This window comes from Martes martes, assembly GCF_963455335.1.
Source record: "Martes martes genome assembly, chromosome: 8".
Taxonomy (NCBI): domain Eukaryota; kingdom Metazoa; phylum Chordata; class Mammalia; order Carnivora; family Mustelidae; genus Martes; species Martes martes.
The window spans coordinates 132098518-132125035 of record NC_137895.1 but is presented as its reverse complement, the minus strand read 5'-3'; the positions used below and the strand labels follow the sequence as shown (position 1 = coordinate 132125035).

Genomic DNA, 26518 nt, shown 5'->3' with positions numbered 1-26518 from the left:
CCACACTGGAAAATCCCAACCTGGGCCCAAGTGAGCGGGGTTTCCAAAACGGGACCCATACACAAGGTCATGCGGTGGGAGGGCTACAGCCTCCTCAATCTGACCCCTTCCGGACTCACAGATCTCAGGGACCCGGGTCAGCCTTGAGCTCACCTGTGGGCCTCCTATAGACAGAATTTCCCGCCACAGCAGATCAAAGGTGTCCTGACTGTTTAAGAGAAGACAAGTAACGAAATCTAGAGGGATGGGCAGAACTTGGCAGTTACAAACACTACTACAAAACGGTCTCTGCTCTGATCTGTCTGGGCCACTGTCCCTGATGAAAGCCATCGAGATCCTTCCCAATTTTTCCAGCAGCCAGACACTACGCCGCGTCTCCTCACACCGTCTCAACTCCGCCACAACCGGGCTACGATCCCTCTGTGACCTGACAACGAAGACCGTGCGGATTGCCCGGAGTCGGGCGGGAGAACCCAGACGGACGCGGTGCGGGAAGCCGCCCGCTCCGCCTCCAACATCCCATGCTGCGCCCGGAGCTCGCGCAGCCACAAGCAGGTGGGGTTCGGGCCGGTCTGCTCCTTCACGTCTGACTCTTGGCCACGTGGCATGTGACGACACAGGCTGCGGACAGCTGGGCCCCCATCTCTGTGCTCAGTCAGCCTCCTGGGTGCGGATTCCGAGGGTGACCCACTTGGAGCAAAAACCTCTTTTTCTCCCGGAAAATGGGGTTGGCGGTCCCAACGGATGACGCGGTGGGTGGGGCGCATTTTCGGAGGCCAGAGGCAGAGAAGGGGTTGAGCATCTGGCAAACGTCTGGGTCTGTACATAGGGCACGGGGCGCCCCACTTCCACCGGGCAGACGGAGACACCGCCCCACAACAGGCCTGCACCCCAGAGCCCCGCTGCCGAAGCTCGCCGCCGGAAAGGACCACCTTTAAATTGCAATAAAGGTACTTTATGATACAATGGGTACGACGACACCACACAGATCACGAAGTTCTACATGGGCGCATGTGTGTACGCTGGGCAGGGGAATATCACAGACATCCGTGACATAAACTTTTTTAAAATTCCAGAACAGGGGCGCCTGGGTGGCTCAATGGGTTAAGTCTCTGCCTTCAGCTCAGGTCATGATCTCAGAGTCCTGGGATTGAGCCCCGCATCGGGCTCTCTCCTCAGCAGGGAGTCTGCTTCCTCCTCTCTCTCTGCCTGCCTCTCTGCCTACTTGTGATCTCTGTCTGCCAAATACATAAATTAAAAAAATCTTTAAAGTTCCAGAACAAACTCTGAATCTAAGTGGGCTGTGAATTCGGGCGCAGTGAAGGGGCTCCTGCCCACTGGGATGGTGGGAACAGGGGTGGGAGGGGCACTGAGATGATGATTCCTGTGTGTAGAACGATAAAATATACCAAGAGGAAAACAAAACCCGAGTTTATCAGCAAAAAAAAAAAAAAAGCAATGAGACTTTATATAAACTTGTGAAGCAACAATGAGGGGGAAAGTTAACATATCTCCAAGTTTGACCATCTTGATTATATGATCACCTTCCTCTCAGAATGAGTTTGAACAGGCCTGGTGACTGTCACGTGAGGGGCCGTGGAGGTTCACCTGAGCCCCGGCACATGGACGAAACCTCATGGGGTCCTGCTATGTAATTATTTAATCATGCCAGAGCGAGCTGTGTGGCATCCCGGGAGCTCTCTGCCTTTAGATCTGGGGTCCTTTTATTTCGTACTAAGAAATGCATCAGATGGAGAGGGAAAAAAATTCTGGTGATTGTCAGTAACTATTGTTTAAAAAAAAAAAAAAAAGGTCTCACAGAGCTGTTTCTAAGGGCTGGCCAACATAAAAACTGGCATTATCTACATGTTTTCAGATACCTGTCCCACCCGCATTCACATTCGCATGCCAAATGATCAAGCTGAAACGGGAGGGAGTGCCTCACTGAACTAGCTGTTTTGTGTTGTAAAATCCTCCCTGAAATATGTGGGCCACGTAGGAGACACAGAAACCTGGACAAACTGGTGTTTATTATTGTAACACGATTTGTCTTGTTTTAAAATCGTTACAGTTCTTGGGATGAGGCAGGACTAAGGGAGAAACTCATTTTAAATCACACTTAAAAGCACGTGGGCATATTTCGGGTGGGGAAGGAGGGAGCAGGAGAGGAATTAGGCTGAAGCCTGATAAATCCCAACAACTCAAAAAATGGGCCACGTAACACCTTCTCCCATCACTGGGGCAAGAGTTGCTCATCCTTACTGTTGTCTTTCTTGGCAAAGACCAAACTGGTCCAGTTGGATGACCCAAGAGGGCCCCGACAAACGGGTTACTTCCAACATGTATTCTGTAGAAGCAACCGACCAACACTCAATAACGGTCCTAACAATCACACTGCATTTGTGGGAAAATGTAAAAAGTGCCACGGGCAGGTTTTGTGGAAGAAAAATTCTGGACATTTCTAGCTGAAACAAGGAATCCTGTTTAAATCCTCGGATTTCAAAGTAGGAAAGAGAGAGGGGAGGGGGTAGGGGCCCAGGCCCACAGTGAGAGACCAGAGGGCCTGGCTCAGGACAGGGGCCCGGGGCCCTGGGTCAGTGAGGTCACACACACAAGGGCACAGTCTCCCCTTACTGTAAAAAGGTCTGCATGAATGAGTCAAGGTCCCTTCCTGTCTACAGGTTACAATCAGGTCTTTTGACATGTCCCTCCACTCTTCTTTCTCATGATTTCTAGAATACATCGTTGCTGATTCCCCGGCCTCTGAAGAAAATGCTAGAAACAGAGATGCCTGTTTGTGGCAGCACGGAGAGGGTGAGACTATGTTTGGGGGAAATCCCGGTTGCTTCCACCAGGAACCGTCTTGTGCTTTGACCTGGAGCAGCTCTGAAGGCGTTAAGGTGACAGAAGGGAGAGGCCCAAACGCCAAAACCCTCAATCCTGGGCTTTAGCACTCCGACCTTAGGGGGCCTCCTGGGACAGAGCTGGTGGGTGAACCTTTTAGGGGTTGAGTGTTGAGAAAGTGTAAACTGCTCCTTTTACCTACTAAACCTTTTTCAAGTTCAAAAAAGGTGCGGTAGCAAAAACAGATAAAACCGTGAGACAAAGGATTTTGGAAGGTGCTCGGGTCAGACCCGGCATCACAGGCTGCGTAGTTCCCGGCGTTATCTCGGTTATCAGGTGAATAAAGAGTGTGCGGGTGGTCTCGGTGACGGCTCATTTGGGGCGAGAGCACAGACTACCCACATGACGGCCTCCTAAAAGGTTCATCAAGGTCCGACCAAAGTGGGAACGCTTTACTGATTTCCCTCTCCACAGTAAGGGGCCCAAAATTTGTTTTTGTAGGTAACTGTCTATACTTGTTTGCATAGGTCATTTCCACAAAGATATAATCCTTCACAATATACCACAGGATCTTGACTTTTAAGCAAAGCTTCTGGATAATTCTTTGTAAAATAAAAGGAAGACTCTTTTGGTACAGTAATAACTGACAATCTTGGGATTTTCATCACCCACCAACCCGGGGTTTTCTGCACACCCGCCGGCTCGCCTGACCCCTCACCTGGGCACCAGAAGTCCTGCAGGACGTCCTTCTCCTCCCTCCGTGCCGACGGATGCCCATCTTCTTCCAGCGGGGAGCCGCCACTGGACACAGGGCGGGTGTTCCCGGCCTTCAGAGACACCGGGCCTCCGGGCGGCACCCTGGGGCCCCTCTCCGCCTTCAGGTCCTCGGCCTCGTCCACGGAGTCCGCGCTCCGCGAGCTCAGGAGTCTCATCCGAGACACGGAGTTCACCTCTTTCATCCTCATCAAGCGGTCAGGGTCTGCTCTCCTCGGCGGGGAGGCCAGTTTCTCTTGTAAACTTTCGATCACTTTGGAAGTGCTTCTGAGCCGCTTCTCAGAGCCCGGCACACTTGGGGTCCTTTCTATAAAATGGAACAGCGTGGACCTGAAGGGTGGTTTTGTCCCCACGTCCTTGTGATTGAAGGACTGGGACTCCTGGGGGCTGGGCTGAGGCTCGGGGCTGGGGGCCTCGCTGGGGACGGTCCCGTCCACACTAGAGTGCTCAGCAGCCAGGGGAGCCCAACGGGCACTGTCCCTCTCCCCGACAAAGAGAGGGCTTTTGGTCCAGCCGCACTTTCTCCTGCCATAAAAGGCGTCAGTGGACAGCGGCGGGTCATCTGGTGGGACTGAGCTGGGGTCATCCGGCGGGACTGAACTGGACACAGACTCCTCCCTGGGGGCCTCCGGCCCGAGGGCACTCCCGTCAGGCTCGGGATGCTGGTTCTGTCCCGTTCTCCTGCTGCCTGGTAGCAGGGACTCCACGGCCACCTCAATGCCCAGGATCCTTGCAGCCCTCGCTTGAAGGGACTCATTCGGGGGGATTTCTATTGCACTCGCTTCCCCTAAAAACCCATCTAATTTCTGGGAACTCCGCTCTCGTGTGGGCGGCAGCCCCACAGACCTCAAGTCCGGCGCCGAGAGTCCTCGGGGTTTGCTGGCAAGAGAGAGCTGCGGCGGCGGGCTCCTCTCCCCTCCGGCCCCCGCCTTCCGAGGGGGTGCTGCGCTCAGCCCTGCCGAGATGGAAACGGCCGGCAGCTCCTCACCTCCCTGGGGCGGCCGCAGTTCAGCGGGATCCGCGGGTGCTGGTTTTGTGTCACTTGACCTAGAAGATGTCCCTCTGTGCAGCGGGCCCGGGCTGTCCGCTAGCTTGTTCGCTCTGTGCTCAACCTCCTGGTGTCCCTCCTCCGCGCCCAGGCTTCTGTGCGCCCACAGCGAGGCTGCACCCCTGCCGCCGCCCACTGTCGTGGGGCCCGGGGACAGAGGCGGGGCCGGGGACCAGCTGGGCTTCTGCTCATCACTCCAGCTCTCAGATTTACTCTTCACTCTCCCCGGCTGGGCCCCGGGCTCATCCAGCACCGGCCTCCTTCGGGGCTCCTCAGCTCTCCAGGCCCGGCTGTCTTCACCGAAGCCCCAGTTCTTGCCCGGGACATCAGCGTGGACTTCACATGGCCACTCTGTGTCACTGTCCTCACTGCGACTGTCGCTGCTGCTCTGACCGCTGTCCTCCTCCTCCTGAAGCTCCTTGTTAAAACTTTCTAGCTGGCTGATCAAGTCCCAGGGGCGCCGGCTAACCGGCTTCAGGAGAAACTGCCCGAACGGCTGCTTGCTGTTGCAGGGGCCGGTGGTCTCCCCCTTCACCACCTCGCCCTGGGGCCTGGGGCTGGTGCTGCGGCCGCGGCCGTCCACACAGACCTGACCGGGCCCTGCTTTCAGAGCAGGTACCTGGTGTGTGCAGGACATAGTCCTCGAGAAAGCGCTGTTGCTGGAGGGGCTCAGGGACATCTGACCTTTGAGGGGAGGGGCCTTTGGCCCCTGGTTCTGGTCCCTGGAAGCTAACGCCACGGGCACGTGAGCGTCAGAGGCCATGGGGTCTGAAAATCTGGGAGTCAGCACGGCTTTGGGGGACCCTCCCGGCTTCTTGGCAGGGGGGTGCCAGGGGCTTTTGGAGTCCTCGGTGAAAGTGGTTTGTGTTTGCTGATCTCGGTACTGGTGTCCTGGCCACGAGCCAGAATACTTGAGCTCTCTGTGTTTTGCAGGGGGAATGAATCTGAGGTCATCTGTTTGTTTGCCTTCTTCTGGTTCCCCCAGATCTTGTTTCTGGAACTCTGTTCTCCCAGCCATGCTTCCTGTGAGAGCCTGCAGCTCCAGGTCGGTGGAAGACAGGCTCAGCAGACTCTGTTCTTGCAAAGCCGCGCTCTTATCAAGCCCATTCTTTTTATCGGTGCTCTGTTTTAAGTCATTGTTGTTCGTATCTATATCTGGCAGATGTGATTCGGATTTAACTGGGATGGAAACCAAACAAAATATCGTCTCGTTCATTTTTTTCTTTGAACTTTTCTTGGTCTGAATCCCAGTTTCAAACTTCTTGAGCTTGGTTCGAGCTTCCCAGGTACTCTCGCCCTGTGGGCTTGGGGAGGAGGCTGGGCCTTCTGTGTGTCCATGCTGGCCACGGCGCACAGCAGGCCACTGTCCTCTTGTGGTGCCGTGGTCTCTGTGGTCAGGAAAGCCGCCGTTCTCCACATCCCTGGGGAGCTGGCCCCACGGCCACTGGGGACTGGGCTCGGCGGTGACGGAGCTGCTCACGCTGCCTGGCAGGGTCGTCACCATCTGTGAGCTCAGGATGGCACCATCGTGCTGACTGCGTCCGGGCGCAGGTGTGGGGACCGTGCTGGGACTGGAGTTGTAGGACTTCTCCTCAACCTTTGTTTCCTGACAGAAACCCTGGGGGTGGGCGAGTTTAAAATGTCGGATCCGCGGGTCATCAAAGGGAATATACAGAACAGAGCTGTCGTAAGCGGTGGTGGGCCGGGGCTGCCGAGGGGAGCTGCGAGGCAAGCGCGGGCTCACCCCATACGTGCTCCCGGCTCGTGGGGGGCTGGGAGGAACCTGACAACCAGAGCCGACCAGCTCCATCGGGGCCAGCTGCTGACGGGGACCACCACACACGGGCCGGGGGGCTGCATCGTCCCCGTAAGGGTTGGAGATGTGCTGGGGTGGTGACGGGTACGACGGCGGAGGCACGTACACGGGCGGCTCCAAGCCGGAGTCGGATGCACACGGCTCCAGTCGGGGCTCGTGAGTCCTGCTCAAGTAGGAGATGCACAGTCCTGCCTGCTGACTGTCCGGAGAGTCGCTCTTCTCCACTGCCACCCGGGTGTGCTGGTGAGTGTCGTAAGATGGGGGCTTGAGGGGTCGCCCGAACTTAGGCCGGGGTAAAGGGGCCGAGGAGGCGGTCTTCTCGGGGTTCCTTGTGGATTCCAAATTTGGTGCACAATTTGGGGGATAAAATGGCATTTTAGGAACACCTGGAAAATGTCCATCGTTTAACGGAATGGGAATGTCCATGCAACTCAGGCTCTCGGGCGAAAGAACCCTGGGCAAGGACTGGGATTTCCCTTTGCTTTGGGAATTCAGTGCTCGCTCTCCTTGCATGAATGGGTACAGATCTTGAAACAATTTCTCCCCGTCACCATCAGACATCTGCCGCCCTAATTTCCTTGGCTGATTCCAGCTCTCAAGGCTGATATTCTGCCACTTGGCAGGTCCCGCCATTCTCAGCTCTTCTTCCCAAACTGCCTTCTTCATCACATTCTCTGTCCTTCCTCCAACTTCCCATGGACTCTCCCTCATGTGGACGGGCAGACTGTGCGCCTGGGCCATTCCTCTGTCCTCCAGATCTTCTTGGTCCCTTGGCCCCAGCACGCCACTGACCTCCTCTCCTCTTCTTCTCCGGTAGGTGTGCTTAGGAGCAGGCTGGGGCTGAGAGGACCACCTCAGCACAGGCTGATGATAAAACCTACAAAACAAAGAGGCACGGAAGTTATACCCCGGGAGGAACCACACAGAAGGAACATGTCCTTCTCTGCTTCTGTGACTGGTGTTCCAAGTCAAACTCAGGTCAGTACTTCTGCAAAATATCTTCCCAACCAGAGTTCTTACGGACTTTAAGGAGAACACGGCCCACTAATTATGGCCGGAAGGCAGCCAAGAGTTTTGCCACCAAGGGCCTAGGAGTGGCAGCAACAGGCTGCCCACAAGAACGTCAGGACATTGGTGGTGCTTGAGAGGTCAAGGCTCTTAGAACTCGGAGGTGCCTAAGGGAACAAGGGTCAGCTGGAGAGCAGTATTCCTCCAAGTGTGCTCATGGGCCACTGGGAGTGCCCTCCCCACTGCATCCTGACCACTGAGCTCTCCTGGGAGTCCGTCTGGGAACCTACTTCTCAGAACCCTACCCTAGGGCAGTGGTTCTTAACTACAGCGTGGGCAGGAATCATGAGAAAGGGTTGCTCAGGCACAGACTGCCGGGTCCCATTCCCAGTTTCTGATTCAGCAGTTCCGGGCGGGACTCTGCAGAACTGTAATTCTAACGCGTTGCCAAGCGATGGGGTCCCAGGCACCCCACTCTGACAACCATCACAGCCAGTCGCTGTGAACCATGACTGCACATTAGAATCCAGAGGGACTTCCCAAGCTCCGTTCCATCATGTCAGAGTCCAAGAGGCGGGAGGCAGACCCGGCAGTGGGGTCTCTCCAGGCACCCCACACTCCCAGTGTGCAGCAGAGAGAGAACCATGGCTTCGACAGAGTTCCCGTCACTTCCTTGATGGCAGGAAGCCCTGAGTGGTCTCGGTAAACACACGTTACCAAGTCTCTCATGTAAAAGTTCACATTTGGGAGGTCTGTGTCAGGGTCAGGTGCTCAGAGGTGATGTGGGAAACACTGCTCAGGCAACTTGGAGATGCACCAGGAGAAGGGGGGCTCTGTCCGTGGGGCAGGAGCCCCGGGCAGGTAGGAGATGGTAGCAGCCGGTGCTAGCCTGCTACCAGCTCGCGCCCCATCACCTGGCTGCACGGCAGAGTTTCCTTGGGAGCCTCCCGTCTGGCCAGCAGGACGATATTGCAGCATTTCCTCACGTGGTTCAGCACACACTGGAGTTCGGAATCACTGCTCTAATGCAGCTGAAGAAGAGATCTGCACAGCACCGTGGCCTGGCACAGAGACGGTCGCCGGCTGCTACGAGTGACCAGGGGCTGCGAGGCTCGCTTCTCCGAAACATGGAGAAACCATCAACCTGAAGGCAGCATGGCCCGCGCAACTGCTCTGATTAACAGACAATGGTCTGACTCCAAAACTACTGTTCGTTTTTGAAATTATAAAAGCAACATGCATTTGTTGTCAAAATTTTGGAAAAACAGAGGAAAGTACAAAAGACAAAAATTGCGTGTCATCCTTCCACCCGGCGAGAGTTATTTTGATATATACCACCGAGTCTTGGTATGGATGAGGATGTGGATTTTCGAAGAGCCCTGGTCCCTGCTAGGGATCTGGTTTATGCGGACACTTCCCTGCACGCACAGTGCAGACAGCCGCGGACACCTGCGTGGCTGTCACCGTGTGCTCAGTCCACGCCACTGCCTTCTGTCCATTAACGCACCAGCACCCCGAGACAGGAACCGCTGCCCTTCCCACTGGACAGAGGAGGAAACGGAGGCACAGAAGGTAAGTAACTGAACAGTAACATGCACTCAGGCACTTGTGCTGTGTCAGGCACTGTGCAAAAGATGCCGAACGAACTATATTTCCACTGTTCTCTCTCCCTTTTACAGGTAAGGAAACTGAGGCACAGAGAGGTTTGACATCTCTCCCAAGTTGCACAGCTTGTAAGGAGTAGGGACAGCTTCGAAGACAGTTAAGTGTGACCCAAACAAAGCCCATTCAGGTAGCCACTCCGTTTCACTTCTTCCAACGTAATGCAAAATTCCTCAAGTGCATAATTTTAGCAGATGAACAGTATTGTATCAGATCCCTTTAACCACTGTTGGGCCTCTCTAGAGGACATTCTGAAATGCTCTGAGGAACGCAGTTGTTCGCAAAAACTCATCAGGTCTCAGCTTAGAATAAATCCTGAGAAAAGGAATCAGCAGACTGGGGGCATTATGTTATCTATATCGTCAAATCTGCCCTTACAGCCACGGTTCCAGCTGACTCTCCCCTCCGTGGTGCCAGGAGAGCCTATCCTGCTGAACCTTTCCCATCTCTGGTCGTTAAAATTAAATTGTTTCCTTATTTGATATGTGGAAATAACTTCTGATTGACTTTAATTTGCATTTCATTGGTTACTAGTGAGGTTAGCTGTCCCCCCACCCCCACACCCACATGCTCAGGTGTCATTTGTGGTTTTGAAGGCTTCCTACAACACAGCCTACTTTTCGGCTGACAGTGGCGTGAGGATAGTGGGAATGGGGGGGGGGGAGCTCTGGGGCCGCTGGTTCTGGGCAAGAGCAGGTGAAGGCCTGGGGGTGTGTGGGGGAGCAGCTGCCAGGGACGGGCTGAAGGGGGACCATTCCCAAAGCACGGGCAGAGGCTGCTGTTCGGCGGGGGCCCGGACGGTGAATGGCTAATACACACCTACGAGCATCATCATCGTTAACACAGACATACCTCGCTTTACTGTGCTTTGCAGACTTGCTTACACACTGAGCGTTCAAGATTTCAGGGGAAGCAGTCGTGCAGATAGAGCGGCAACAGCAAGAGAACAAGAATTAGGAGCGGAGCCTGGAGATAGGACTGTATCACTGCCATCTTGTGAGAACACATGAACAGGTGAGGCGTCGCTTTTTATGGATGAACAAAGAAAGCGGTTTCTTGAGGTGGAGCCCACTCCTGGTGAAGACGCCGTGGAGACTGGTGCAAGGACAACAGAGGACTTGGAACACTACAGACGCTGAGCTGAGAGGCACAGGCCTTGAGAGGGTTCAGTCCAAGAGTGGAAGAAGTCCTGCAGGGGGTCCCATGCTGTCGGAGAGCATCAGCTCTCACAGAGAAAGCGTTCGCGAAAGGGAGAGGCGACCGGTGTGGCCAACGTCACTGCTGTCTCTTATTTTAAGAAATGGCCACAGCCATCCCACTTCAGCAGGTACCAACCTTCAGGCAAGATCCTTCTCCAGCAAAAGGATCATTTTGCTGAAACCTCAGATGGTGGTTAGCATTTTTAGGAATATTTTAATTTTTTAATTTTCTATTTTGTTAGGTAATCTCTACACCCCACATGGGGCTCAAACTCATGACCCTGAGAGCAAAAGTCGCATGTCCCACCAAAGGAGCCAGCCAGGTGCCCCCATTTAGCAATATTTTCAATTAAGTTACATGCTCTGCTTGTTTAGACGGAACACTATTGCGCACGTAAGAGACCATGGTGTGGGGTGCGCGTGACTTTAATACGTGTTGGGAAACCCTAGGACCCCTGAGGGAACCCACACTGTCCCCGGGCACGCGTCAGCAGTGCGGGAGCAGGAACGGTACTTCGGAATTACTTCTTTTAACTCAAGTCCTACTCCCACCCCCATTCCAGATAACTTCTCAAGCAGCCGCTTAAAGCAAAACTGAGCTACGGGTTGAAGAAGTAGAAAATACGCAAAATCAATTCGAGGTAAAGCATTTGCCACCGAGCAGCCCGAGTGCTTCTGCATTGACTCTTCACATGGAGTGGCGGCTGTCCTGACACTGCGCCTGGCAGAAGGCCGGCTTCTTTGTCTGCTTTTGTTGCTACTGAAATCTTGTTCTGAGCCCTTAGGATTTGAACGCTTAGCAGAACCCTTCTTGGGGGAGGCTCCACAGGGACCTGGCAGGGTGGAAGCCATAGCCTCCGCCCTCCTTTCGTAGCCCTGCCGTGGGCGGGTGGGGGGCAAGTCGCCACCGTGAGCTCTGGAGGCCGCAGGCCCCTCCCTCAGGAAGTCCTCTGTGACTGCCCGTGCATCACAGCTGTCCTGAGAAACAGCAGAAGACGAACGGGCTCTGGGGTCTCAGATTCTATGCACAGCCCAAGGGCAAGACTTAAACTCAGTAAGAAGTGACAATTGTCACAGGCCCAATTAAGAGAGAGTGAAGAATTTCTCTTGCCCCCGTTCTTCAGCAGCTGGTGAGTGGGCTTTGTAACCACACGGCTTTAATAAGCACCGCGCTTACTCCTTCCAGTCCTGTGACCATTTTCCTGGGGCACCTGACTTTATGAAAAAGCCACATTGTGTGGCTTTCGCTCATTTTCTCAATGGATAATCTGGCTTCTCAGTAAAAGTGTGGGGTGCTTAAGTGCCAAGAGGTAGCCGGGACCCCAAGGTGCTATCTGCCTATGGACGTACCATGCGCACGACCAGAAGACAAATAAAGGATGACATAAATAGGGCAAGAACACAGATCATAATTACCTCCATGAGTTATGTAGTCCCTTTTCTACCCCACCTAAAAAGGTGATGTTGTATCACCCTAACTTTGTCAAAACTGCCCTATCTAACCAATCAAAATGGCTAAGCATTCCGGATCAGCTTTTTTCTATTTGTACAAGACACCCAAATCCCAACTGAAGGTAAATACAGGTCATCTGGGAAATATTAATAATATATATAATAGAAAATGCTAAAGAGCCTATTTAACAAACATCTGCCCTATACCCAAGATAAGCCTGACTCTGACAGGTTCAAGTGAACCCCACCCAGGGGCAGTTCTGGTCAGTTTCTCCCTCAGACAACTTATCAAGCACAGGTATCTACGGGCTTTGATATCTGATGTCCATTCTCTGCATGGCTTCAGGGCCAAGAACAGATTTTCTCATAACTTTGAGGAAATGAGATGAGATCAAATTTTTCTTTTTAAAAAAATGAGAGCTAATAATTTACATCTTAAAAAAGCTAACAATGGGACGTTTTACAAAAACAAGCTGAACACATTAATACAGGGTGGGAAAAAAGATAAGAAAAACAAAGTGGAATGTGAGAACTCAAATAAGTTGTGTGGCCAAGTTCAAAGAGACAAGCAGGGTCTTTCTACGGAGCCCCTGGGAAAGCAGGACAGAGGTGAGACAGACGTTACACCTGCTAACAGCCCCACACCTTATCACAGGGAAGAGACCTGACGTCAGCCAAACAACGGATAAAAACTGTTCGGAAAGTATCTGAAAGGTGAACACGTGAGAAACAGCATGTCCAAAGGGAAAGAGGCGAGCGCGTTCACTTCATATATAAAAGCTAATGATAAAAAAAGTTAGGAGGCATTTCTGTTAGTACCCTCATGACTCATTTTCAACCACAACAGAAAATACCGTCCTCCTTTAAAAAAAAGAGCGAGCCTACTCGGAACGGCAGTATGGGACGCAACTTCGAACCACGGTTTCACACGCTCCGGGACCGTCTTCTCCGTGGACTCAGGTCCTCAGGAGCCGTACCCACTCATCATCCAGGCCCACGAGAGCCCAGCTCTGTGTCAATACTGTCGGTACTCCTCCACTCACAAGATCCTGAACCTGGTTCCCCAGGGGGCAGCCCCCCGGGTCTGGCCAACTGTGCTTCCTGCTGGAGGTCCAGGTGGAGGGTGGCAGGTTCCACCGACGCAGACTCCGGGTCCCGTGAGTTCTTGCAGTTGGCAAGCCTGCCAGTCTAGCAGATGCAGGTGCTGCCGATCGCCTTCCCACCCTACCGGTCACATCCCACAGGACGTGGGGGACAGTCGTGGCGCTCGGCCAATGCTATCCCTTCGGAAGCCACTCCCTATTCCACCTGGGCCCGTCTGACCCAGACGCACAGTCTGAGCATAAAGGTCACTTAAAGAGCCTCCCACTCCTCGAAGGGAAAGCTCTCTCCATCCAGATTGGCAGAGGCGTCGGGCCATCCCTTCAGAATGACTCAGACTCACCAGTCCCCGTGCGAGATGTCTGACATGTCTCTGTGATCAGTCAGCCATCTACTGCTATGGAATTTGCTCTCGATGCCCTCCGGGCCTGGAAGCCTGCAGTTTTATTTCTCAGTGTGCCTCCGTATACTCAATGCGCTATACTGTGGAAACAACCCACCGACCCAGGGTAATAAAGAGGGGATTTTGGAAACGGGGAAACATGAGGTCAAGAGAAGATTAAGACTCACATATGGACGGCAGCATACAGATCGGAGAAGATAAGGCGACTCTGGAAACATTAGGGATCAGTATCACTGTTGAGCAAAAATTCAATCTGAACAAGAATTTTACTTGTACTTACTACCGGTTACTTGTCGCCATCTGATCAATTTCCGAGCTTCGGGAAGACGACAGAGCAGAGGGCAAAGAGGAGCTGGTGGCTTCGGTCAGGCCAGAAGGAGCCCAGCGAACCTGGATGCGCCCCCCGCCTACAGGGAGCATGGCTGGCTTTGGGCTTCTCCGTGCACCAGCAGGGAGGGTGTGCCAATGCCCTGAGGGGAGCCCGAGCACCTGGTCAGGATGCTGGGCTTCCCCGCCTGTGCCTTCCGTGATGTCACTTCCCTTCGCTTGGTCTCTGATTCTTCATTTCTACTCAAGGGATGGGAACAGTTCCTTCCTCTCTACGTTTCCTGGGAGGGCTTAATGAGAAAATACACCTAAACTGTTTGGTGAAGCGTCTAACACAATAAACCCTCGGTTTTTTTTAAACAAGTATTACTATTATTAACCCAATTAAAATAAATTCTCCGCAGCGACGATCATTTTGAAAATTCTTTTCCTCACGTCGTCCGAGGAAGGTGGTAAGTGGCACAAAGGAAAGAGAGAACTGACTGCTTGTCTTATGTGATGATTATTTTAGATCGGTATTGTCTTTTTTGAAGTCCTAATCAATGGGCCTTCACAATAACAGGAAATGATGATAAAGCTGACTGTCATAACAAGACTCCGCCCCTCCGGGATGGCTGGTCTCTAAGGAAGAAGCTACACCCGTTTCCACAATGATCAGGGAGAACAACCAATATTTAGTTCATTAAAACAAAGCAGGAAGAGCAAGCTCTGATCCATTTTTTTGCATGTAACACCAACAGGTGAGGCAGATACTGAATTTTCATGTTTTCTCTTTAATAAAGACATAGCTCTACCGTGAAAACGTCTTCACTGGTGCAGTCTACACAATGTCACCATCAACAATGAGGAAAACCACCCCTAGTCTCTGGCTTCTCCCCCAAGATCCTGTCACCACGCACATGGACGTGCAAGGAGCACTCTCGATGCCTCAGAGGCTAAGCTTAGAGCAGTGCCAAGTGGGGGAGGCAGCCCCCGAGGAAAGTCAACCTGAGCCAGAAGGGGCTCGAAGGAACGAGTCTGCTCTCTGCGTAGACAGACGAGGACACTGCCCTCCGTCAAGTACAACAAGTACACGTCAGTGCATCCACTTCACTCTGGTCTCAGGCTCTTTGACCCTCCTCAAGAACTCAGAGGTATCATCATCTCGGAAACAAAGGGAGCCAGAACTGAAGACGTGCTCAAGGCTCTGTTTTGGACCCGTGTTTCATCTGCTCACCACCCAGTGCCTCTCACCTGGGTATCTGCTGGCTTTCCTCACCGACCCAGTTCTGTGGTGGAAGAGGGAACTCAACTCAATTCTCCTCCTGACAAGGGCCCAGATACCCAGGTCGGCGAAGCTCTAGGCTGTGCTGTTGGAATCTCCCCATTAGCTCTAGGGGCACCTCCTCATCCTCATGGCTGATCTTCCAGAAGTCTCACATTCAAAGGATCTAACCTGCATCTTGTCGGATAGCCCTGGTAACAGGAAAGCCACGTGAGAGGGTGTGCAGTGGGGGACCGGCTGCAGGCGTGTCTGATGGTGGCTGTGCTTAACAGCCAGACCAAGGCACCTCGCGAGAAGGGTTTACCGGGAAGACAATGGGAAACACAGGGGGTCAGAATCTTCCGTGTGTGCCCACGAGCTCCTCGGCTCAAACAATTCGGACTTTCCTCTGTGAAGAGGTCAGCATACCACCACCCAATAATTAGGACATAAAGCAAGCAACTCAAAGACAAATAATGTCTGTGGAAATACAATTTTATGAAGAAAAAGAGATACATGGAAACAGATGTTAAACTTGAAGCCTTCCTTTTTGGAAAACCATTATGAGCAGGCGATGTCTTGAGAGAAGCCTGAAAGGCCTCTGAGAAGTGACTGTTTACCACACCCATTAGCCCTATCGAGAACGGATGCCGGCTGATCAAATGGAAACCTCCTCAGATGAGGCCCGACCACATCAGAGCCCCGTCTAGATGGTGCGCCTCTCCTGAGCGAGCCTGCCGCTGATGACAAGATGTAATTGCTAGTTATTCTCGTGGTTAGCTAACAAACAGCTTTACCAGAATTCCTGGGGCCACGCAGAGAAGAACCTACTATGGTATGACTTTCAGATCCAAACTCCTGCTATGTTAAGTTATTTTACAGCTTCCTCTGATTATGGTCTTTCAGCGTAAACACAGTAAGGAAACCGGGAATGCCTGATAACGGCCTTTTACATATTTTAAAGGTAGCTAAGTAGTATTCAGTAACTGCGACTTACATCTTAAGCATGCAGTTTCCTCCACGTATAGATAACAGCTCGCTCTTGCCCTGTGCCCGCTTCCTCTGTTCTCTCCTTAATCTCGCTGCGTGCACGTGCTGACAAGCCAGCCTCGGAACAACACAGGACGTGCACCAGGAGCTCAACTTCGTGCACACTGATGAACTAAACAGTACTTCTCATTATAATCTTTGAACACAGATGCAACCGTGAACTTTCAGAAGCATCCCTTCCATACTGCCGGGGGGAGGACACAGGCCCCTCACACGATGCACTTGAGAAGTATCTGTTGTTGGTTATATGGCAAAAATGAGGACATGTGAAAAATCTAGCACCAACTCATTTAGTATACAGAATGCTATCTGGAGTTTTACGACACCCACGGTCCTCCAGCTATGAACGTGTCAATCCTGCAGCGACATCTGACGGGGCCCACGAGGTTTTCCCTGTGCCGTGTGAGCGGCTTTGGTGCAAAGCCTGCAGCTGGCTCCATCTCACCATCTGCTAAGCCTGCTGAGCGAGACCACTCAGGAGTGGTTAGCCTCGAGGTAAGCGCTGGGAGTATCTGACTTAAGGGGGAAATGCCAAGTATGCAGAGTTACTTAACGGACAACCTGTGAAGAGAGCACGTTTTGGGATGCATGCTCGGCACCCCTCTCCCTCATCCACAGCGCCTTTATGGAGGGTGGGTAAAGATCACATAGCCACACCCGGTCACCCCTCCTCCCTGTCCACCTTCCCTTCCCTACCCAGCCCCTGCGCCCTGTCACCGCTGATGGGATAGGGCTGAGACGTGCTAACCAAAGCCCAAGCCCAACCACTGAGTCCTTCTCTCAAAAATTGAAGAGGCACGGGCACGAGTCATGAGTGGCGTCTGCAGCTAAAGCACCACGTAGAAGCAACAGCAGAAGTCAGTCACCGTGAGTCAAAGTTCCTGGCGAGTAGGGGCTGCCGGTGACAGGAATCAGCTCCCCTGCAGAGGAGGGAGCAGAAGCACGGGGAGATGCAAGCCTCGCGACAACGGGGGACAGAGAGCGAAGAGTCCCCCAGGGGAACAACTCACAACCCCGAGGGAGGTCGACTGACTACCAATCGTGGGTCCCAGGTGTCTCATGCCCACATCAGTGAGGCCCCGCTCATCTTTGTTCCTCCCCGGGGGCGCTCCCGAGACTCCCCACGATAGCCGTACAGCAGCCCGACCCTCACCACCGAAGTGGGCTGGGGTCTTGCACCTGCAGAATCTACAAAGGAAGGAAACATTCCCCGCCAAGGCTATTCAGCCTCGTCGGAGTTGTGCTGCGTCCGTGTCTGTTCCTTCCTTTCCCTTCCTCCCTTTTTGTCCCCCAGGAGGTAGTTGTGTGGACAAAGCCATAGAAACTGCCATCTCGGCCGCTCAGCCTGGAAAGTCAGTGCCCCTTCTTTCCACAATGGAACCTTCCCAAGCCAGCCCCGCCCAGATCCTCTCACTAGGAAAAACCTTCTCCCCTTCCCATCCCGTCTTATCCCAATGTTCCGAAACACTCAGCATTTCCACAACCGCCTTGGCACGGAAGTACTAGGTTTCATCGGATTTATTTAAAAATTTTTCTTGAGTGTTAATAAATACAAAATTCCTTAATAGCAGTCAGCAAAACCAGAGATGAATTTGCAATGGTGTCAGCTTTTGGGAAGCGGACAGTCCTGGGGACTAGAAGACAGTGCTGGCAGAACACCTCAGGGGGAGCTGCAGAAGTCCTCAAACTGATAGGAGGGGCTGCTGGTGGGAGCTAGGGAGGGGGGCTCTGGGTGTACCCAGGCAGGGCTTGGTGCACTGGGAGCACACGGCGGTGTGCCCAGGAGAGGGCAAGGGTCTGGGGCTTGGAGGAGGAGGCCTGTGGGCAGCTCCAGAGCTGGGGGATGATGTGACAGACAAAAGAGACCAAGGAAGGGACTTCAAAGCTCACACCAGCCCTGACACGCACAGAATACACCCAATGGAGATTTGGGAAGCCGTCGCTGTCTTCTCACTGATCCGGATACCTGTGTAGAAGGAAGAAGTGACTCGGTCCTGTCTCCATCCCCAGCACAAGAGTTTCTGGGCGAGCCAGCGGGTCCCTCCCCGCCCCACACAACACAGCTGCCAGTCTCCTCTCATCCTGGGAGCGAGGTATCACCTGATCTGGGAACAGTGCCAGCTGGGAGTGCAGCCCCTCCGGCGCACTGGGAAACACGCACACCGCATGTTGGAAAATCGAGTCAAGACTCCAGATGTGAGGGCTGTGTTTGTTTTGTTTTGTTTTGTTTTTTTCTTAATTGAACTGGATCTAAGCAGCCCTTACCTAAGGAACTCTGCTGGAAGGCAAGGTTAATTCCTGAAGAAAGACCGAAGTGCCAGCGCGCCCACCACCGATCTTGATGTTCCCGGCGCGCCCCCGACGCCCGACGCCAGCGCCCTTACCAGGCACCCGGGGCGGCAGCACTGCGCACACACATCTCCTCTGCGTGCCACCACGTGTGCTCCTCGGGCAGCCCCCTGGACAGGAAAGGGACACGGCTGTGCTCGGAGAGCCACCGCACATCCCCGCATGCCGGGGGGGGGGGGGGCAGAGGACGAGGAAGCGAGTGAGGACAGCCCACCCCCAGGGCAGCTTTGACAGGAGCGCACAGAATCCCGCGCCCCTCCCGGATGGGGGCAGGCCTCATGTGGGCAGCGCCTGTCCCGGCCCCACGCTGCTAACCACGCGGCCGCCTCCAGCCTGCCTGGCAGCCCAGAGCCTGGGGACTGAGCCGGGCATCAACTGCTGTGGCACCAAGCGGCCCTTACGGAGTCACCAACATGCACTGGCCTTCGTGTCCTTTGGCTATAAAATAAGGACACTGCTAACCTGCCATCCTGCCAGAATAAAACAAACGCGCCTTCTTCTGGCCCCTGTGGCCTTTCCAACCACTCTGACCACCCCCTTCTCCAGGGAGGCCCTAGGGTCCGGAGGACTGGCCTGTGGTGTGGGGACACACTCTAGGGCAAACCTCACCCCACTCGAGAGAGGCACCGCCAGAAGAGGAGGCCCTCCTGAGGCTTCCTGGTCTGCTGGCTTGGGGTTGGGGCCCCCACTGGCCCCTCCATGCCGGGAGACCAGCCCCGCAGCATCACTGTGTGGGACAGGCGCGCAGCAAGGCCTCAGCTGCACCGGTCCAGACCAAAGGCTGGGACTTGGCAGAGAACCATTCATTCATCCAGATTCAGAATTCACATAAGCCAAAGTATTGTTGGGTTTTCTTTTTCTTCAACTTCCAGGCTTTAACTGCTAGCACCTATTTATTTCCTCTCGAGGCACTATTTTTTTTGTTGTTGTTTCCTGAAAAGGAATTCTCCTGCCTGCCTTTCTGTTCACTTCTCTGTTTGCCTCCTGTTTCCAGCTCTGTATAAGCTACTAAATAAAGAAAACACCTTTCAATTCAACCCAGGAAGCCTTGCAGCTGGTCTCCGAGCTCTGGGCACTGGCATGGAGTTTTGCAAACATGTATGCATATTCTCTTTTTACCCTACAAGGCAAACTTCCATCTGAAAGCTACCCTACATCTCATAAGTTCATCAGTCAACCTCAGAAATGGGCAGAAATGGCCAGATCTGTTGAGAACTGGATGTCAAGGCATCCAGTGCTACCAAAAGCTACCCATCTGAGCACTTTACTCAGGACAGAAGGAAAGGCTGCCTATGGGTCCCATTATGCCTACCTACCTGGAGGCTGGGCTGTGAGCGCTGGTGGCCCTCAATAGCCTGTCAGCACAGAGGGACGAGGAAGTCCTGAGGAGGTTGTGGACGAGGCTGGGAGACACACAGCCCACCCAGAATTCTAGAGGGGATTTTACTGACCCGTACTCTGATCTCCAAGACAGAGGGAGACCCACGCAGCCAACCAGGCCCCTCTGCAGGGATTCCACCGCCTGGAATTGTTACAGTTGTTACGATGGAGGAAGAAAGAACTGAATCCGTGAGCACACATAAAACACACTACATATGCAGTACTGCAACAAGCTCTCTGCAAGATACACAGGAAGGGGCAGACAAGGTGGAGAGCCTCAGTGCCCTGAAATCCCAGGTAGAAGGTACAGACACATTCAGCACAAAGCTAGAAGACAGAAAGCAGGACAGAATCTGGCACAAGTCTGCATAGTGGTAACTAAGGCTGCCCTGTCTCCGCCAACTCATCCGTAAGCAGCCTCTCCCCAAATCCAGGGTGGGCAGGTTTTTCTGGGCATGGGGCTGAAAGGAGACTGAAGCCCAAGACAGTAGTGGACACAAGTGTGAGTCTGAAGGGCAAGGTTAAAAAAAACATCTTCAGGTCCCTTTCCATCCCGGTTTCCTCCTGAACCGGCCACATCAGCGGTCATAGACACAGCGCTCACGTGGCAGCATCAGGCCGCTTGGGCCACCCTGGGCACCAGAAGGGCAACTGATCGCCTTTGCTTTCACTCGAGAACCAAGGTGCCGAATGCTCTACATTTTAAAAAAATATTTTATTTATTTATTTGACAGAGAGAGAAGGATCACAAGTAGGCAGAGAGGCAGGTGGGGCGGGGGGTAGGGGGGGAAGCAGGCTCCCCACTGATCAGAGAGCCGGATGCAGGGCTTGATCCCAGGACCCTGAGATCATGACCTGAGCTGAAGGCAGAGGCTCAACCCACTGAGCCACCCAGGCGCCCCTGGAATGCTCTATATTTTAAGAATAAAATCCCTCCTGTTTTCACGATCCCTTCTGTGAAAAGGTGACTTTGAACCATGGAAGGCAGGTTCATTGTCTTAGACGGAATACACTCCACTTTTTGTCTGCTTGGTGTTTTGTTTGTTTGTTTCCCTTGAAGACCGGCCTCTGCTTCCATTTGTGTCCCCGGTTATGCACAATGACAGGACACGCTCCGCCCCCGCAGAGCCCTCCTCCCCCAGGCTGAGCCTGGTCCCAACACAGCACTGAAGACAAACACACTTTTATGAAGTGATGACACGGGTTTCCTCTCAGTTGAAACTGTGTGCGTGGGGGTCGCAGGGCTCCTCTCCCATGCTGGCTCTGTGGCCAGCTGCCCGGAGTCCCTCTTTTTTAGCCCCCCTTCCCCCCGCCAACCCGCCTTCTTTTTAGCCGTAAGAAACACCCACAGATCCAGCTGTGTTCAGATGGGACACCCACACTGGGGCCAGTGTACGCGAGGGAAATGGGTCAGAAGCCAGTGGAATTATATGAATATACAAGAAGAAAGGTTTTCTTCTTCACACACAGAGGGGAAGACACACCTCTTTCAACTCTGCGATGTACGCAGGATTGAAACCTATTAGTAAGGAAGCCTAATGGATTGGGAATGTGCGCCCGACAGGAACTAGCTTTTATGGAGTTTTGACATGATTCGTAGCTGAGGCAATCCGAGGGGCTTCCAAGGGAAAACGGAGGGGGGATTAGAATGCTGTGTGTCTCATGTAATAGAATTCATTTACTCACCACTATTTACTGCAGGCCTGTGGCCAGGCCCCGCGCTCCGTGCTGCGGGAAAAGCGCACATACTCCAGTGGAAGGAAGTGTTTTTGTCTCTCACCCTCTCCCTCCCTGGCTCCTGCCAAACACACGGCGTTCAGGGACCCGACTTCTGCACCCACTGCCAGATCCCCGAGACAAAAGGACATGGTGGGTTCGCGCTGACTCTTACCCCAGCTCAGGAGCTCTGGGAGCCGAAGTGCTCTGGGGCTCTCCATGGGCTCTGGGAGTGCGGTGGCTGTTCTCTGAGGTGCTTGCGTGGCCCTTCCCATGGGACGGCTTGCTGCGTGGGAGGGCGGCCCGGCCGTCGTCGCACCCGTTGGGCAGGTCCTGGCCAGCTCTGGCGCGGCTCCTGGCTTGCCGGCGGCCCTCGCGCTCATCCCCGGGGGGCACAGGGATGCTCCGTGACACCTTGTACCCGTGAGAAATCAGGAGGTCTTCTACGCTGTACATAATGCACCCGCTTCATCAAAGCCCAGCCCCTGGGACTGTCGCGCTGGCAGGACCCACACTGGAGGGAAGACAGAGAAAGGGTTTGTGAGGAGTCACCGGGGGTCCCTGGAACGCGCCTGACACCTCCCGCTCCCTTTACTCCGACCCAAACCAGAGCCCGGTTATGCACACGGCACAGTGGCCGCCCCGCGGGAAGCACAGAGGGCTCCACCTGAAGTCAGTGTCCGTCCCACGGAGCCGGAGAGGGCGGACGTGGCGGGAGACCTGGAGGCCCCACCGGCTGCCAGGGGCCTCTTGTAGCAGAGTCTGGACCAGTGTTTAGGCAACGAGATGATTAACAGTGTCCACCACTCCCTCGCCCCCGTTCTCTGAAAACACTGGGCATAAGCAGCCAAGACAAAATAAACATGGGATCGGAAGCTGCAGTTTCGACCGGCAGTTTCTAAAAAGAGCGGGGACCAGTGCTGGCTTTACCTCCTGACACTTCACGCTGCCATCCTGAGCCCTACCTCTGGCTTCCCGGGGCGGGCCCTGTCATCAGCACGGAGCCCTGAGCCAGGAAGGGCGGCTGGGGAAGCCTCTGGATGGCACCACAGCGGGGACCCCACACGTCTCCCTTCACCTGGGAAATCTGCAAGAATCACATTTCTCCCCCAAGAAGTCTTGGGGCAGCTTTCCTGTCTCTCTGAGCCTGGGGTGGCCACATCCCAGCTCCCAGCAGGGTACATGAATTCCACTGCGCCTCCTTCCCTGGGGCCACGGTCCTAAGGCTCCAGCGCTGCTGAGAACAAAAGGAACAAGGAACTTGGGAGCCTGGTGTAAAAACAGGTGGGGCTGCCATGTTTATTTTTACACGAGGGAATCTTCTTTCCTGTGTCTTCCGGTGGTTCTGGGGATGGGCTGCGGGGCCCGGGCGGGGAGCACGCAAAGGTCCGGCCTGGAGGAGCTGCAGGAGCGGGCCCCGCGCCAGCCCCAGGCCGCCGGTGGGCGGAAAGCGCGCGGTGGCAGTCCCCGCGAACAATGGCCAGGAAATGCCTGCTGGCCGGGGTGCAGGTGAAAGGCAGACACATGTGCTTCCTGTCGCTGCACATTTTGACTGGGGCCCACCGCCATTCTGCTGACCAGGCACGTCCTCGCTCTTCATCACGTGCTGGATGACGGGGGGCCAAAAAGCCCCGGCCGTCAGCACAGGGAGCATCGGACTTTGGAAGCGGTCGATTTCCCATTAGGTCCCCCCATTTCGTGGAAGGCTGACGAGCCCGGGCAGCTACCGCACAGTCCTGCCCTCCTGACGCTCCTGCCTCAGGCCTCGCAGAGGTTGGGCCACTTGGGTGGTTCACATAGAAATGGAAGGACCAGAGAGGCGAGCATTTGCTCTCTGATTCAACTGAGCATGTCACTGGACTAGAGTCTGCAGCAGAACGTGATCCCACGACGAACACAGGGCTAGGGGAGCACCGAGGCCAGGCCACGAGGCCAGGGTCCTCGTTTGGTTCAGGGCTACCCCCCTCCCTGGCATCCAGCACACGGTAGGCTCTCTCAGATAAGAGAACGCACAGATAAGAGAAAGGGATATCTGAGCTAGGTTTTGGAGAGTGACAAGGAGCTCACTCTATCAACTGCATGCCTCGGTGTACGAGAGGGAATATAGACGTGGGGAACGATTATCTCAGAAGTAAAGAAATGACATGCCAGCAAAATCCTGGTGGCCTACACCAGCGAGGGTCCCCACACTGACTGGCTCAATGTCACACGTCCAGGTGGCACCAGAGTTAACAAGGGAAGTTGGGCCTCACTACACTCAGCTTCTCTCTCTCATACTAGGTCAGCCTCTTTCTAAGCCAATCGTGCTGTCCTCCAAGTGGCCGCACCACGCTCGGAGGAGTGGACAGCGTCCACCGCAGAGCCCACGGGGCTGCAGTCCGCCGCCGGGGGGAAGGAGCAAAGGCCGCACAAAGCATGCATGTGTGGCATCGTCCTCCTGAGGCAGGAGTCGGTCCCGCTGGTCCAGTCTGGCCACGTCAGCATGCTTATTCTGCTTCGCAAGCCCTCGAGGGGCATGACAACCCAGCCAAGCCATCGTCCGAAAAATATTCAAAGTCTAAGAGCCATAACTTGACCTTACAGGTCTGAGGTCAAAGTGTACCGATTACTGGAAATGTGAAACTTGTTCTGTCTCACAGAGACCAGCAGCCCGTGGGGAGCAGGAGTACGAAGCACAACAGCTTGGGCGCGCCCGGAGCCGTGCGGGTAGGCCGAGACGAGAGGGATGACCCACGAGCCCCACGACCCAAATGAGAGTTCCCAGCCGCCATCCCGTCCACAAGGACTTCTCTCCCTTCGGCCGACTCTCTGCACCTTCTGATCCCAACTCAGAGCCGGGGTTTCTCCTCATTTCCACACCCCGGCTCAGCATTGCCACGCCCCTGGAGCCGATTTCTGAACAGCTACGTGGTTCTTCCTGGTCCCGATTAGATTCGGCTTACTTTCTTCAGCATCTTTATCTACTGAACACTTAATGGGCTGCCTCGAGAGGTAGCAAGCGCCCCGTCGTGGACACATCGGTCCCAGCGGCCACCAGGAGAAGACGGTGACGTGCTGAGGAGACAGGCCTCCAGTGAACTGCTGGGCAAAAAGCTGTCCCTTTTAGAGTTTCTTTCTGACCCTGAGATACCAGCATTCATTCTAAATCAACAGTATTTAATCTGATTGCCCACCCACCAACTCAAGGCACTGCTGGAAAGACAAACACAAAGGAAAATCCGGCATAAATGTCAGTTATTATAACAGTAGATTAAACGGCTTGGAAAGGTATACGTACAGTTAAAGTGTGCGGTATCACGTGTGATGCTGACACTCGCCGCAGTATCACGTGTGATGCCGACACCCGCCCCAGCTGGGACCCCTGCCGGCAGCGGCTAACTGTGCCAGACCGCAGTTTTCTGATCCGCAGAATGGCATTGCTACTCTCTTCATCCCACCAGGCTGTTCTGAGGACCGAATAAGATCTTGTGACAGTGTAAGTCACCACGCAGACACAAGACAGTGGATTTAGCATGCTACAGTGGCCCTAGTTTTTCTCTAAAGAGTTACGTGCCTTATGAAAAGACTTCACATTTGTTATTAATTTTCACTTTGAAATTCAGACCATTTCCCAATTCCTCTTGTATCACTTAGGATGTAACTTTTGATTTCCAAGGTCATACCTGCTTTATATCACCCATATGTCTTGTCTTTTGCAAATGGACACTTCGACCTCCTTCCAAGTCACTTAGAACAGTGTTATCTTACACAGTCTGAAACACTAAGACACAGTTCCTGAGCGCCTATAATGCACGAGGCCCTGCAACGATAATAATGAATAAGACACATTCTTTGTCCTTGAGAATCTTACTGTCTCGCTGTACAGACTGCAGGAAAATAGGCAGAAGGGACCCTAACTTGATCTCAAGGGGTCGAAGAAGCTTCTGGAAGATTACTTCTAAGCTAAACTAATCCTCCACATCAAGGTAGACCTACACTGTAAGTATGATTTTCCAGGCAGTTCATCTAAGAAAATTTTCCTTTGCTACTTCTGTTTCCTTGTAGCAAATACTCATGGTGGAACATCTCTGAAGAGTGGTCACAACAGTGCAGGTGTCCAGATACAATCTCAGCTACGGGGGGCGGGGGGGGGGGGGCTTCTAGCATGGGCTGGACCCGAACACAACAAGAGATGAATGAACCCACTTTAAATATCTTTTTCATTCCATGAATACCTAAATACCATTCATACAGAGGAAACATTTAACATAAGAACAAACTTTATTTCATTATATGCCCTCAGCAAACTTCTAAGGTAGCCATGAATGTCTCCATTTTACAGACAAGAAAATTGAGGCTGAGGGCCTGAGCTTGGAAGCACAAATCTGAGGTTCAAACCAAGGTCTGTTTAGCTTCAAAGCCCTTGCTACTTGCTACTATTTTAGGCTCACCCATCTAAAGTTCCTTCCTATCAAACAATAGAAGTTTCTTAATTTACTAAATAATGCATAAAAGTAAACAAGAAAAGATGAAGTCATGGCGGCATTAAAATGGAAACTGTATTTAAAAGGAAAAAAAATCTCCTTTGTTCCACTGGATTAGGATGGCTCTTCTACAGGATTCCTTCCTTATGCACACCAGGCACACACAGGCCATGCACACACATGTACATACATACATGCACACCTGTATGCACATAAGCATACACATGCACAGGGCCCGTTGCCTCACTTGACTGCGGTATTTTGATGGCAGGGCTTGTATTAATTTTAAATGCTCAGTAATAGGATTCATTCACAAATAGACCGTATCATTGCTTCATGACCTTCAGCGGGCCTCAGATCATTTTTGGTTTCAGGCTCCTACAGAGCTATCGTAAAACTGGTTGGGTGACTGTGAGAAGCAGACAAACTACATCCATGATAAATTGGAAAGGAGTGAGTAACTTTTAGAAAAAAAAAACAAAACTAAATTCTAAAAAAAAAATGATCGATATAGAAAGTCACTCTACATACAAGACAGATAGAGTCTGCACCTCGTGAGAGCAGGCACTGGGAAACCACAGGAGTGGGCGAACGGGAAAGACTGCCCGACAGTCAGTATGGTGGGGAGGTGGAGGATGAAAGTGGTTAGAGCAAGGACAGATGTGGGGACAAGTAGTTACAAG

General features: G+C 53.3%; 1 protein-coding gene across 1 annotated transcript in view; it reads right to left on the bottom strand.

The window, feature by feature from the left end:
* Positions 1–26518, bottom strand: part of JCAD (junctional cadherin 5 associated) — a 36435-nt gene that overhangs the window by 2689 nt on the left and 7228 nt on the right. Inside the window, exons 2-3 of the mRNA XM_080811573.1 lie at positions 21548–21886; positions 3563–7359 (exon numbers count right to left, since the gene is read on the bottom strand). Of these exons, the coding sequence (XP_080667699.1) occupies positions 3563–7359; positions 21548–21828 (4078 nt within the window). The 5' untranslated portion in view covers positions 21829–21886. The remainder of the gene's footprint in view (positions 1–3562; positions 7360–21547; positions 21887–26518) is intronic.